The sequence below is a fragment of the Morone saxatilis genome, unplaced genomic scaffold (genome assembly GCF_004916995.1).
Source record: "Morone saxatilis isolate NCDOM2014 unplaced genomic scaffold, NCSU_SB_2.0 Contig9, whole genome shotgun sequence".
NCBI classification, from domain to species: domain Eukaryota; kingdom Metazoa; phylum Chordata; class Actinopteri; family Moronidae; genus Morone; species Morone saxatilis.
In genome coordinates, this window is record NW_023340268.1 from 13,409,927 (window position 1) to 13,424,371 (window position 14,445).

General features: G+C 39.7%; 1 protein-coding gene across 1 annotated transcript in view; it reads left to right on the plus strand.

The window, feature by feature from the left end:
- The window catches only part of rapgef5a (Rap guanine nucleotide exchange factor (GEF) 5a), a 53,933-nt gene extending 40,361 nt beyond the window's left edge, over positions 1 to 13,572 (plus strand). The window contains exons 12-26 of the mRNA XM_035681637.1: positions 1,783 to 1,861; positions 1,949 to 2,093; positions 4,007 to 4,098; positions 4,197 to 4,227; positions 4,620 to 4,698; positions 4,980 to 5,129; positions 5,890 to 5,987; positions 6,903 to 7,025; positions 7,463 to 7,641; positions 7,754 to 7,844; positions 7,925 to 7,975; positions 8,109 to 8,196; positions 8,290 to 8,354; positions 9,398 to 9,452; positions 9,795 to 13,572. Coding sequence (XP_035537530.1) covers positions 1,783 to 1,861; positions 1,949 to 2,093; positions 4,007 to 4,098; positions 4,197 to 4,227; positions 4,620 to 4,698; positions 4,980 to 5,129; positions 5,890 to 5,987; positions 6,903 to 7,025; positions 7,463 to 7,641; positions 7,754 to 7,844; positions 7,925 to 7,975; positions 8,109 to 8,196; positions 8,290 to 8,354; positions 9,398 to 9,452; positions 9,795 to 9,913 — 1,445 coding nt within the window. The 3' untranslated portion in view covers positions 9,914 to 13,572. The remainder of the gene's footprint in view (positions 1 to 1,782; positions 1,862 to 1,948; positions 2,094 to 4,006; positions 4,099 to 4,196; positions 4,228 to 4,619; positions 4,699 to 4,979; positions 5,130 to 5,889; positions 5,988 to 6,902; positions 7,026 to 7,462; positions 7,642 to 7,753; positions 7,845 to 7,924; positions 7,976 to 8,108; positions 8,197 to 8,289; positions 8,355 to 9,397; positions 9,453 to 9,794) is intronic.
- Positions 13,573 to 14,445: the final 873 nt, after the last annotated feature.

Here is a 14,445-nt window from a genome sequence, read left to right on the forward strand (position 1 = left end):
TGTGTGTGTGTGTGTGTCTCTATGAGCGTATGTGTGTGACTTTGTGCATGCCAGCGGGCAAACGCAGAGGGCATATGTTGAAGATGAAAATGGGTATTTATCATCACAGAGAGGGCGAGCGTAGGAGGAGAGGAGTAGCAGGAGGAAATGTAACTGCCGCAAAGGAGAAAATGAAAAATGGGGGTGGGTGGGGGGGGAGTGAGAGAGAGAGTGAAAGAGGGAAAACAGAAGGCAGAAAAAAGACTGATAGCTGGTCAAGAAGGAGCTCTCATCCACAGATTGAAAGGGGCTCAAAAAAGAAATGGAAAATGAAAGTAAGTCAGCAGGGTTTTGAAAAAGTGATAAGCTCAGTCAGACCTGCCTAAAAGTATTTCTTGAGAAAAGTTGTGTTTTTATTTCTAAAGAGAAGACGGTGGATCAAATATTAATGCCGCGGCCTCAGCTCAGTCTTCCATAATTGATTTCTTTGCTCTCTGCCCGACAGAGTCATATTTGGGTCACACATTTTCTCAGAGAAAGAGTTTGACACCCCACACACACGCGCGCGCACGCGTGCGTGCGCGCACACGCACGCACAGCTCCCTCACACCACCAACAATGGCTCATTACCCATCTGCCACGAGGGCTGTTTATATTCGGTTCTTACCCATTGAACACCTGCTGAGTCTCTCTCTCTCTCTCTCCTCTCTCTCTCTCTCTTCTCTCTTCCTCTCTCCTCTCTTCTCTCTCTCTCTTTTTTTTTTCCTTCTCTCTCTCTCTTCTCCTCCTTCTCTCTTCTCTCTCTAAATAAAAAAAAAAGAAAATAACAATCAGTCGAAGCTAATATTTAGAGAAAAGCATTAAGTTGTATATTAGGTGTAATTTATTAAATCTTAAACACCAAAAAATCTCTGATAATCTGCTTCATCAGAACTCTGTTGGTAAAGATTTGATTGACAGTGGCTGGCAACATAAGAGCGAAAAGCAACCTTTAACCTCGTCATACCCAAGCTCACAGTGTGCAACCAAACTTCGTGATCTCTAATCGAAGTTAAGATAAGGTTCTGTGGGTTTGACCAAAGTCTCCAAAGATATAATATCACTTTTTAAGTTGATATGGTAAACATGTTTCACAGAGTAACATTAGAATAGAAAGTCTTGTTTCTGGCCACATGATGAATAGAAGTCCAATATTCCCTTTTAGTTCTATTTTGGTCAACTCCCGAGGCAAATATCTAACTTTGTCTGTCTGCTGTGAGGTGCTGAGCAGGTAGCTTACAGTGGGTTTTTAGAGCTGCCTCAAAATAGCTTCCTGTTCCAGCCAAAAATGACACCATGTGAGTGGTGAAAATGAACCAAGTTGTTATGGGCTGGAAGAACAAGTTAGAAGAAACTATAAAGCTCTGTGGAGCTGTGGGCATTTGCAGAGTTGGTGGGTTTGTCACTACTAGCAGCCCCTTTCACATTAGACATAGTCATTTGATCCATCGCTGATATGGAATTGTTATCACTATTTTAAAGCTACTTGTGGGCAAATAAGAGGGGCATATGGAGAGTATCATTTTCTAAGTTAAGGGGTTAAAGGCTATTCGTAGTGGTTTGTAATGTGGCTGGCACAAAGTGGATACCATTCTTTAGTACTTACTGTAGACTGAGGAAATCAGAGGTGAAGTGAGGGACAACGAGAGAAACTGAGACAAGCTAAGACACTTCTGTGACTTTCCACAACTCCAAAACTTCACTTGGAGCACTTTGCCAGTGAAGGCATTGGAAGTGAATGATGATATGTTTCCTGTGTTTCAGAAATGCTGCTGGATGACTTCCTGTTGACCTACCTGGTGTTCATGTCCACCAGTGACCTCTGTCAGGCTCTGCTGGGACAATATCCTTACTGGCAAACACACACATAAGCGCACACACTCTTTTTTTAGCCTCCACACTCTCATGTTGTCTCCTTGACTGCTCTCACCTATAGCAGCACCCGATGCAGGGGCCAAGAAGAGGGCAAAGACGCCCTCTTCAGGAAGCGTAAGGTACTGCAGCTGGTCTCCCACTGGAGCAGGCTCTACAAGGACTTTCTCAAGGAAGAGGAGCACGTTCGGAGTTTCATGAAGGTATGACACTGCTTGCCTTCATCGCCACATCCCTTTTTGATCTTTTCTCTCACTCTGTCTCTTGTATTTCAACACTTTAATGAGTTTGATCCTCTGGTGTCCTTTCACACGTGTCACCGAAGAACATAAAAAGTCTAATTTATCTTCATTTGTGTCTCTGTCTTGTTCTAAAATGGGGTTTGTCCTTCTTCAAGTTCTGCATGACCGAAACATCAAGCATTTTGTAGAGAGAACTGAAAAGTGTGTGTGTGTCTTCTCTGATGTTTTTGTTAAATTGTGTTTCAGCTTTTTCCCACAGGGGGACCCTTGTTTTTTTCATCCTTCTGACAAAACAAGCTAATAAGAGAGGACAAAATACAGACACTTTCATGGTGTATGATGTGAGGAATGGGGGGGGGGGTATTTTAGAGACTAATATAAAATACCCAGGAACATTAGGTAGTAATCTAAGTAACCAATAAAATAAATGTCAAAATATTAGAGACCAGCCTTCCAGACACTTCTTAAGACCTATACAAATTGTCTACTTGGAATAATAATGTGTCTGTCCCTTTTAAAATCTGATTTTTAATGAGCACACCTTCCTCCTAGCAGATGAATGTGAAAACCTCCTTCTAGAGTCAAACTCTGCACATACAACATTCTGCACAGCTCAAACATCCAACTGTAGAAACAAGCAGAAAAACATATTGACTGGAGGGGGACTTAAGTATTCTACCACTTATTGTATCTACAAAATACAGTACATACACAGGGACATCATAGGCATTGCAAATACACACCTACATATTCTTTGTCTCACATTATCACATTTCTCATGACAAATGCTGCTTGTATCCACTGTGTTCCTGCTATATTTTCACATGGTCGGGTGAATTGGATATGAATCCATGTGACAACCGTGACACTGAAAGAGAAAGGGACAAACACACACCAACAAACACAATCACACATGTACTCACCCACAACAAACACACACACACACGCCAATCGCTTGTACCTCTGTAACCTCTATTGCTCAATGCCGGGTTACCATGGAAACCATAGTGCGAGGGTTGGCATGGGTATAATCTCATATGGAGTGTGTAACCCAGGTGATAGTTGCCTAGTAACAGAGGAATAAGAGGGGAATTGAGATGGGAGGCTACGGTGGGTCAATGACAGCGATAAGCAGGTGTGTGGAGAAATGTGTGTGTCTGTGTGCGTTTGTGTGTGCAGTTGCAAGTTGTTACTTTTGCCGCCTCCAGAGCTTTCATGCTACTTACTAATTCTCTGCCACGCACACACAGACACTACAGAGCGTGACTAGTCACCCATTTAAGTACAAGGTACAGAATTTGTCTTATGTTTCTTTAACGTAATCGACCCACGCAGCATAATTAACACTTGATGATCCTCTGTAAATGAGCTGCACAGAAAAGCAGTTTCTATGGAAGGTAGCATTTACTGACAGTGTCTGAAATTGAACTTTTTGACTTATATATATACTATTATTTATACTTATGGTAGCATAAGGGCCGGTAGGGCTAAAGGCTTTCTCCATCCAAATTACAAAAAAACATAGTTTCTCCCTTACTTCCTTCATCAATACAGATTTTGAAATGTGCCAAAGGTTTGGTAACCATTTCTATGGAAGCTCAATATTATGTTAAAGGATCTATCCTAAGCCCCTCCATCTAGGCATCCAGTTTTTGTTTTACATTCTTTGCCCAGAGTTGGAGACTTATTCTTTCAACCCATGAATGGAATTTCATTTCATAAATGATGTGGGTGAACCAACCCTTTAAAGAATTTGCATGCCTTTTTGGCTATAATACTTCTGAAATAAGTTTATGTGCATTTCCTACAAATGTGTGTTAACATGAGATTGTTGATTTCATGGATTGTCGTTTTCTTCTCTGTCTCTCTGTCAGACCCTGTACAGGTGTGTTTTAGAAGATCTGTATGAGTACCCCACACTAGAGAAAGACCTGAAGGAGTTCCAGAAACTTCTGCGTCGCAGACAGTAAGTGTGTGTTTGTCTCTGCGCAAGGACTCTGTTCTCTGTATTGAATACGACTAAATAAGTAATGATTATTTTTATTTTTCCATGTCCTTTTGTAGCACTGTGGATGACTGCCCTCCAAACCAAAAGGTAAGTCAAAGAGATGGGGGTTCGTGGATGAGCTTGAAACTATATATATTATTATTATTATATGTATTATAATATATACCTTGGTAAAATGAAAGGACTAGTATTTTTTTGTTCAAATCCAAAGTATCTGACCAAATTCCTGATCCTGTCAACCGATGTTGAATACTAACCGAGAAAAAAAATCAAATAAATTTCAATCATACAGTTAACTGTGCATTATATTGTAAAATAAGGCACATAAGCCCATAGAGGTTCAGTTGTAATAATTAAATGTGAGCTGTATAGACACTGATACAGATGCTACAGATGTTATCAGTGCATCACCATATCCAGTGAAGTATAAATACAGTATAATACCTACATCACCATGTTTCTTCTGCTCTTTCTGTCAGAGTAAACAAATGCATCAGCAGTTGAGTTTAAAGGAAAACTGTTTGCAACTCCGAAGTCCCCCATCTGAGACCAGAGATGGTGAGTAACCGAGGCAAACGCATGCACATACACACACACACAGAGCAATAAACACGCTGCCAGAACTGTACACAATTATACATAATGACAATCTGTGAGTTTTTCACATGCAAATTGCTTAAATACTGCGTGTTCAGTTTTGAATACTTGACAAAAATTAACTCAAGTCTCTCTCTGTAAATACTTCTTAAATACATCTGCTTCATTAGTATTTCACAGTATTTCAGTATTGTTGTTTTAGCCATTTACTGCTTTGACTGAACATTTTCTGTCTCTTCTAGTTATTTGTTGTGTGTACGTGAGCGCAGACTCCTACCTGAGTGTCCACACACACCCCTCAATGGAGGCACATGAGCTGCTAAGAATTGTGGGTCTGAAAATGGACAGAGCAGAAGAAGACATGGTGCTTGCTGTGGTGTCGCACACTGGAGGTACGCACATGCACGCACACACGCACGCGCGCGCGCACACACAATACAGAAAGTAATGCATGCATAATACATAGTCAACACATTAACGGAAGTATTAAATTTCCCCCTTGAAAATGCTAATTTTCTACACCAGTGGTTCCACCCTTTATTGTCTGAGGTACCCTTCACATAGACATCAAATAGTCCCTCATCAGCGCCATGCAACCAAATGTTCTCGTCAATGGAATATAAATTGGATGTTATTTAACTCCTATTTATTTTTTTTATATAATTGAATATTCAGTTTTAGGTCAAATTTGCATTTGTACTTTTGCGTGACAGAAACAAGAAACTGTATCTTTCAACCATTTATTGATTACTAAAACTACAAAATAATTTCAACCATCAAGCCTACTGCTATTTCAGCTGTTTATTCATTACAACTATTTCAACTGCTTATGTATTACATTTAGTTAACTATGTTTTGCTTTTAGCTATCCATTTTATCCATTTATCCATTTATCCATTACTTAGCTAACTGTTTAGACTTCTCTGCTTTCTTAGCTACCTATAGTGATTCAGTATGCAGTTTTAAATAAAATTGTAATTTCTGTCTTTTGAAATTAGATGATTAAATGAGCTACTCTACAATCATTTCATCTACCCCTTGGCAACTGCAAAAGTACCCCTGTTTTGGAATCACTGTTCTGTCCTCTTGGCTCTGAATTATTATCATAATCTCTCTCTCCTTCTTCTTTTCTGTATATGTTTGTCTCTGTAGAGCGGAGAGTGTTACAGTCTAGTGACTGTGTCTATTCAGAGTCTCTGACCCCACAAGGAAAGCTCATGGCCTGTCGCAGGGATCTCACCGAGATCTTGGTTTGTAGATGCACTGTTCTGTGTGTGCCTCTGTCCTTCTGTAACACTCAATCTTTCCAGTTTTTCATAAGAATTTACTAGAGACTTAAGATGCAGGTTTAAAGCAAACCAGAGAAATTCAGAGTTATGATAATTTAGGCATTTGCTGCCTCTGATATTGTTGGTAGCCTCCGTATGATCGTCCGGCTAAATAAGGCATGAAAATGAATATTCTGAAACCCCAGCTGACATATTTTCACTGTGTTACGATGAGTCATGCATTATAAGCAAGCTGGAAAGACTCAGGCCAGGTGATTGTTATTAACTCTGACTCAATAGTAGGAAAAAAAGGTGTGAGCCACTATTACTTTGTTGTTGCCCAACTGTGACAAGAGGATTGGAAAGTGCAGTATCAGGGGCAGTGTTTTCTGTTATGGCATGTTTTTCACACTGGAGCTTCAGTTGTGAATCCTTAAATCATTTTGCAATATTGGGTATTTTACTAACTGCAGTTCTAGGATTTTGGTTTCTTGTTAAACACGTATATTTAGCAGCCTGCCAGCCATTAACAAACCAGTAGATCCGCAACATGAGACCAATTTAAAAAATCCAACTTGTAGGCTAGTAGGTAATGTGGTCTTTTATTCAGCAAAGTTCTTGCTGTGGTAATATCAGTTAAGAACTGAAGTTAATATGGTGACCTGTAACCAGAGTTGGACAGAACAATTGTGTTACAATACAACAGAAATACAGCTTCCCTCTCAGCTTTCACTTCACTACTTGTATATAGGCTGAAGGCTCTAATGGCTCATAGCTATATTGTTTCTTTTGAAGGTGTTCCTGTAGATAGATGGTACCTGTGTGTATGCACTATATCTCTTGTATTTTTCTGTATACATTGTCTTTTTATGTACTAACTTTATTTTGTGTGTGCAGCCTCCTTTAACGGACAGTGCTGAGCTAAGCAGGAGGCCGGTGAGACTCTTAGGTATTAACACCTGGGATGTGGCAGCTGCTCTCACACACCTGGACTGGAGCCTTTTCAAATCCATCCATGAGGTATATACTCTCTCACACACAAATACAAGCATGTGGTGTGTGCACATTGTTAATAATACATTCATATTCATGACAGAGATTGCTGGGACATAAGCATTAAAGATGCAAATGCTCTTCCAAACCTGCTGGAGTACAGAAAGTCTTGTTGCAACTGAACGGCTGTCAGGAAGAGCTGAATATTGGAGCAAAGATTTGGAAAATTAGGAAATCTAGACAATGCTTTGTGCTTGATTCCCATTCTCAGATGTGAGAATTTGCTGCCTTTCTCTGTTTTGTGGTATAAATGCATTTTATTCTTTATTCGAAACGAGCAATATTAGGATGTCGCCTTGGGCTCAGAAAATTAGTAACTGGACATTTTATAAACTAAACAATTAAAAAGAACTAATGGAAAGATAATGTTTTTCACCTACACTCTTGTCTCCCTCCACATGCAGCAGGAGCTGGTGTACTACACGCTCAGCCGTGCTCCTGGTACAGGCCAGACGGCGGCGCTCTCAGTCCTGCTCCAGCGCTGTAACGAGGTACAGCAGTGGGTCATGTCCGAGGTGCTCATGTGTGTATCGCTCAACAAAAGAGTACAGCTGCTCAAGAAGTTCATCAAGATCGCAGCTCAGTAAGAACACACACACACTCAGTATTACACACAAATTAAAGTGCATGTATCAAGGGCATTAATATTTCATTGTGTAATCATAATATTTTTAAACATTTTTGTGCATTTGTAGTTGTAAAGCCCAAAGAAATTTGAACTCTGCATTTGCCATCATCATGGGTCTTAACACAGCAGCTGTCAGCCGACTCAACCAGACCTGGGAGGTAAGCGTGTGCGTTGTGGCATTTAATGTATTTATAGACGTGTTTTTAAATCAAATTCTAACCAAACATCTTCTTTTCAGAAATGTCCGGGGAAGTTCAAGAAGCTTTTCTCAGAGTTGGAGCTCATCACGGTGAGACTTACCTAATAAACACAGAAAGATCCAGAGCTTGAAATATGTTCCTCTTTCGATTTGATAATCAAATTTTGAAATCTGTTCCTTTTCTAATCCTTTCTTTTCACTGTGTTCCACCATCTTTGTTCAGGATCCGTCTCTGAACCACAAAGCCTACAGGGAAGCCTTCAAGAGGATGAAACCTCCCAAGATCCCTTTCATGCCTCTTCTCCTGAAAGGTATAATCTCTAACCCCTACACACACACACACACACACACACTTTATTGTTTTCGATGAATTAACCCTTAATACTTTTGTTTCCTGCTCTTAGATATCACCTTCATCCACGAGGGAAATAAGACCTTCCATGACAACCTGGTCAACTTTGAGAAGCTGGTGAGTTGAGTCAGTTCTGTAAAGTTTGTCAGTGTTTCTGTTCAAAGAACACCTATTAAATGAGTGAGGCAATTGTTACACTGTTATCTTGTGACTACATTCATCAAGTTGAGCTACATCAATAGATGATTGATTGATTAATTGAGCACATAAATCATCAGTCATTTATATAGCACTTTTTTCCAAAGGGCTTTACAATTTGCCTTACCCATTTGCACACACATGTATACACTGATGGCAGCACACACTAATGGGGGAGCAATTCAGGGTTCAGTTTCTTGCCCAAGGACACTTTGACATGTGGACAGAAGGAGCTGGGGATCAAACTGCAAACCCTGTGATTAGCGGACAGCCAGCTCCACCTACTGAGCCACAGCTGCTCCCATCATATGTTCATTCAACAGTAATTAATCAGAGCAGCGTGTCGCCAAAAGGGAAAGAAAGAAAGAAAAACTAGATTTGTTTTCAGAGTTTTTACAAGTTGGGAAAATAAGAGACAGACATCAGTCATAATCAGGTGCTGGTGTGTGTGGGGAAAAAACTCACCGCTACACTAAAGGTCTGACTTTAACCAACAGTCTGTATTGAAAAAAGCAAGGGTATCCCTGGTATATGTATTGAAGTAGCCAGTCACCTTGCAAAGTAATCAGTGTATTTGTATTAATGAACAACAACACTGCAGACATTCTTATTCCCTCTTGCCTCCATTAAAACCTATATCTAAGACAATCCAACCTGTTTGAAGAGAGCAAATAATAATTCACATTAGTGGAAAGGGGTACGTTTGTATAGTCTGAGAGTAGAAAACTGCTGCAGTGTTGGAGGGGAGAGTCAGAGGGCTATTTGTTACAGATCAATTCCGTGTTTTCTTTTTAACTGGTGACTTTCACTTCAGTGCATTGTCACTAAAAGTGAGACTTACAGTTATGTTGCCATCACAAAAATGCGGGCAACATTCAGTGGCAGCATTGCCTCACGTTAAGTGTTAGATCTTGATTGTTTGCTATTGCACTGACGCAACACGTTTCCTCCTAAACCAACAGCATATGATCGCAGACACCGTAAGAATGATTCGCCACTGCCAAAGCGACCAGCCAGGTGAGTCTTGGCGCAAGGACGCTAACATCACGTCAACATCAAGTTTTAAGCTAGCTGAGTTACAGGGGCTCTGCAGGCTCATTCTCTCCCCTTGAGAGACAAACTGTTGTTGTTGGATGAAGTATTGATATTTGGATCTATTCATTGTGAGCAATCTACTGCCATCTGCAGTTGAGTTAGTGTACTGCACCAATACCTGAGTCTGTTGTCTCTCCCACTCAATTTTCTCTTACAGTTTCTAAGCAACCATTTCCAGACAGTCTTTTACTTTCTTTATATGACCATAATACAGCCTGTGTTCTTCTGTGTGACTAATGTGCATGTTTTGTGTCTGTCTCTAAGGCAACGAGGTAATCGGGGTCGACAGTGCGGAGGTGAGGGCGAGCGTTCACTACCTGCACATTATCGACAATCAGCAGACGCTTTTCGAACTGTCACACAAACTGGAGCCACGCGCTTAAACACACTCACTCACACACACACACACACACACACACACCTACTCTCATAGGCACACACACACGGGACACAGTGCAGTGGAAATCCTAGCACCCAAGTACGTGTGGCATAAAGGGCGCTTTGTATGGCAAAATGTCCCACACTCACACATACACTGCAGCAAAATCACAGTACCAGCAGAGGTGCCAAGTGGACAATAAGGTGCCATGTGTTCTAACAAAAACCCATGAAGACAAAGAGCTGCCTGTTCTCTACAGGCTTTGTGACAACAAACCTGTTTATAAAGGATTTATAAAGTGTGCACACGATCTGTGAACTGTCTACAGGAAGAGATTCTGTGCAGCAAGACGGAGATTTGCCAAACTGAGACGGAGAGAAGAGGAGGCTGTAATTAGTTTGTACAGTATCTATTGGACTGAATATGCCCTTCTTTTTGTTCTTGTGATGAGATTTTGGTTATTTATGAGCGTTTGGAGCAGGTGGACTATTCCTTTTATTTTTGTCAAAGTCTTGACGCCCCCCTCGGAGGTCAACAAGGACTCGATAGCCTCTTCATCATTTCAGTTACTAACACAAAAACATCTGAGGAGCTATATTTGTTTATAACCTGACAGCTACAATTGGTCCTTATTGATGGTCTCATAATTTCATTGGCATATCACATACCTGCTTCCTGATGCACGTATATCCAGGACACATGCCATAGTTATTTAGGTGTGTGATGTGGAGCTTTCTTTGGTTATTGTGAGGTAGCATATTATGTAACACAAGCATCAGCAGCCAGTGTTGAAGCAGTGCAACACATTTCTACTCCTTTTTCACCTTTTCTCACCGAGGCTGTCGTTTAACTAAAAATGTACAGTGAGTGGCAAAAGGCATGATGTTAACAGTGTAACTTATCTGGCGCGTGAAGGAAACATCGTGAGAGGTTTTCATGACTGCCTCTGACGTTTCAAACACTAAAGCGCTGCTGAACGTTCCAGAGTTCAAACACTGTTGATGAATAGTGAACATTTTCCAGTCCTGGTTGACAGTTAGCCAAACACTTCTCATGCACTCTTCTCTGTGATGTTTTTGTGTGAATAGATAATGATAGTTTTACATTGTATATAATATGGACCTATACATTTTTCAGTGCCAAATGTCACATTGAGTCCTGCAGCATAGATGTACTGTAGAGCTCTTGGTTTGGTTAGGAATCAGTGTCTCTTTCTTTTTTTTTTTTTTCTTTTTTCTTTCCTTGAATGAGCCCTGGAATGACGTCTGGTCCTTGATGTAAAGCCAATCTGACTCCATGCAGAGATGCTTTCTGACATTATGATGACTGATTTCAGGGTGCGTTATGGTATCCCACTCACCACGGGTTGCTATGGAAACACAACCCCATCATAGAGCTATTTCTTTTCTTTTTTAATCCTTGAGTTATGTTACACTAACAGATAAGTCAAAGCACTGCACTGCAGACCTTTGTTAAGAAATAGCTTTATTCAACAAAATCATGTTCATGGGATGAGATTTTGACATTGATGATTCATTCTTATTGACTGAAAAGATCACTTCATTCAGAAGTGGACTTATTTAAACTGTCTGTGAAAACCAACACAGGGTGTGGACAGAGTAATGGAAGCACAAGGGCACATACTTCCTCCATTATAGAAAGACTATTGGCTGGAAAAAACATCCTCACACTCAGACATCTTCCTGTTGATGTGGCCATGACGTGAAAAACATCTATTTGTTATTCAAATCACTGAGGGACCAGCCTGTTAATGTTACTCTGGCTCAGTCTGTGGTCACCAGGAAAGAAATGCAGCATGTGATGAGGGGAATCATTCAGAAATTATACATGAGCATGATGATACATACAAATTAAGACAAGAAACGCACTATTTAAAACCATGAGCAGTCTTCACATCCTGCAGACCTTCATAGTGTTTGTGTTATTTTGTCTTTGCCCTGTTCATGCATAGCCAGTCACCTCAGTGGTACATTTCTGCTGATTCCAAAGGCAAGATTCCTAAATGTTATGTAGCGATGCATGTCTTGCATTGTTTGGATAGTTATAAAACATGGGGGGTTAAGTGCAATACAGTAGAAATGTGGTTGCCACAAGTCTTCATCATTTCAACACTAAGCCTTTCAGAGCACAGAGCTGCTTTCTCATTTTAAAACCTCTTTGGTTCATGACAAGGACAAGATGATGTCAAGGTGAAGACCTGCTTTTAAACATATTCTTTGTGTTATGAGCAGTTTAGTCATTGTATGTTTATTAAAAACCATTTTAAAGACAAACTCTAAGCTGTTGTTCCTGCAGATGCTCTGACACTGAATATGGAGCCAGTTCTGTGGATACTTATTGTCACCCAAGTTCATTAATTTAAATTGAAAGCTTACCTGAGACATTTATGTTGTACTATTTAAGATTAAACAATAACATTTGTAACTTCAGAAAATGGATTTCCCCTTTAAAGCGAGACTATATGGCTTTGGCTGAATGGCAGCCACTGCAGCTTTCAGAGACATTTATGGGATAATGCTAAATGGAAAAATCCTTTTTAGCATTGAACTAAACACTAATTAAGCATTTAGCTAAAAAGCTAAACCACTGTAATAGTAGCACAAGTGGAGAACAGCTGTAAAGTCAGCAAACTGGCTGTTATAAAGATATATTCACCTAAACTTACATTAGCCACCATTAACTACTGGTGATTCCAAACTCCCGAGTGTCTTCAATTAAGCAACGGTGTGTTTCATTGCTTGTGAGCCCAGATTTTCAGTTATAAGAGGAACACTTATTCTTCTCTTCAAAATGACAAAGTCTTGCTTTAAAGATGCTTTCTGTGAAACTGAGTCAGTGATCTTTGACTGCTGGAGCCAAAAAATCAGAGCCATGGTCTGTTCATATTCAGTGTCATACAAAGGCCTTGTGGTAGTCATTTTTACTATTAACCTGTACATGACGCACACACGCACAAACAAACCTCTGCTCATTGCGTTCAAAGAGCAGGATAATTGTGCTATACTAGTTATTTATTGTAATATATTGTTTATTTATGTGTTTCTGAGGTAACAGAAGCTCATGTGCCATGTTCGGAGGTTCAACAATGTGAAAGGGCATTCTTAAGAAAGGAAAGATGTTTGTGGTTTGAAGCTGCGTTGCTGGAATGTAAAAGTACTTGCTGTTATGTTTGTGGCCACTTGATGGCAGCAGAAGAGCAAGTCAATGTGATAACGCTCATCTCTTTCCACTGGTGTGAAATGCTGTAATGGACAGGAAACCAACAGGAGGGTGTATTTAGTGTTTTATCGGCCGTTGTCATTACTGTGTAAAGTTCTGTTTTTTAAAGCAATGTTGTTTAAAACCTGTTTGCATGTTGAAACAAAAAACACAAAGTTCACAATGCAAGAGAGGACACATTGAAGGCTTTGTACTATTGTAATATTGTTGATGTGTAAATATATTCCCACGTTTGGTATGTTGTTATTATTTATCAGTTGTAAATGAAAAAAAAAAGTCAACCACAAAGCAATACGTCTCCCCTTGTGTCCCCTCAACCTTCTGACAGCTGAAGCCACATGTCTTTTCTAAAGCTGCGTTTTACTATGTCAAAATATGACTGAAATGAATAAATTATAGGTTTTATGTGACCTCTGCATGTGAGCTTGTGGTCTTTTTTTGGCTTATGTGCAGATACTGTTCACTTATAGTGTATTTGATCACAGCAACAGTGACCTTTCAACAATCTCTGCAAGATGCGTGGTAAAATCCAAAAGTGCAGGTCAGATACTCCATTTGAGTATCATTTATTAATTATTGACTTAAAATTAAATAAATGTATAATAAATCGTCCGCTTTAACAGCTGCTGCTAAAAGTATGTTAACAGATGTGTGATCTGGGCTCCACTGTGAGCCAACCTGGTGTCTATCCACAATCTGGTAAAACAGAATTTCATCAAATCTCTCAGTATCTCAGGGTAATGGCCATTTGTCCGTTCTGGGCTACTGTAGAAACCAAGTGCGTCAACATGGCGGCCTCCATGCAAGGCGACCTGCAGCGTCTGTAGATATAAAAGTCTCATTCTAAGGTAACAAAAATAATAATTATTCTTATTTTCAGATATTTAAACACTAATGAAAACATAGTTATTCGTATTATATTCCATTTCTATCAGTAGATCCTTCTAAATGTTACACAATGGACCTTTAAGCCTGAATGATAAAGATACAAAAGTGTATGTACAGAAGTAATTTCATTAACTTTCATTTTCAAGTTTGATACTGACACAGATTATGTCAGGTTTGGTTTAAAGAGAATATTTCCACACAAAAATTAACACTGCAAAAGGCTCTTTGTAGATGTATTTAGATCATTGCAATTAATTTCACATTGAACAAAGGTTTTATTTCCCATTCATAGAATAGTTAACAGAACTGTAATGGACATAATATTGAAAGACGTGTGAATCAGAGGAGAACCTTCATAATGTTTCTGATGAAGATGTTTGGGAAGAAATCATTTGGGTCTCATATTCT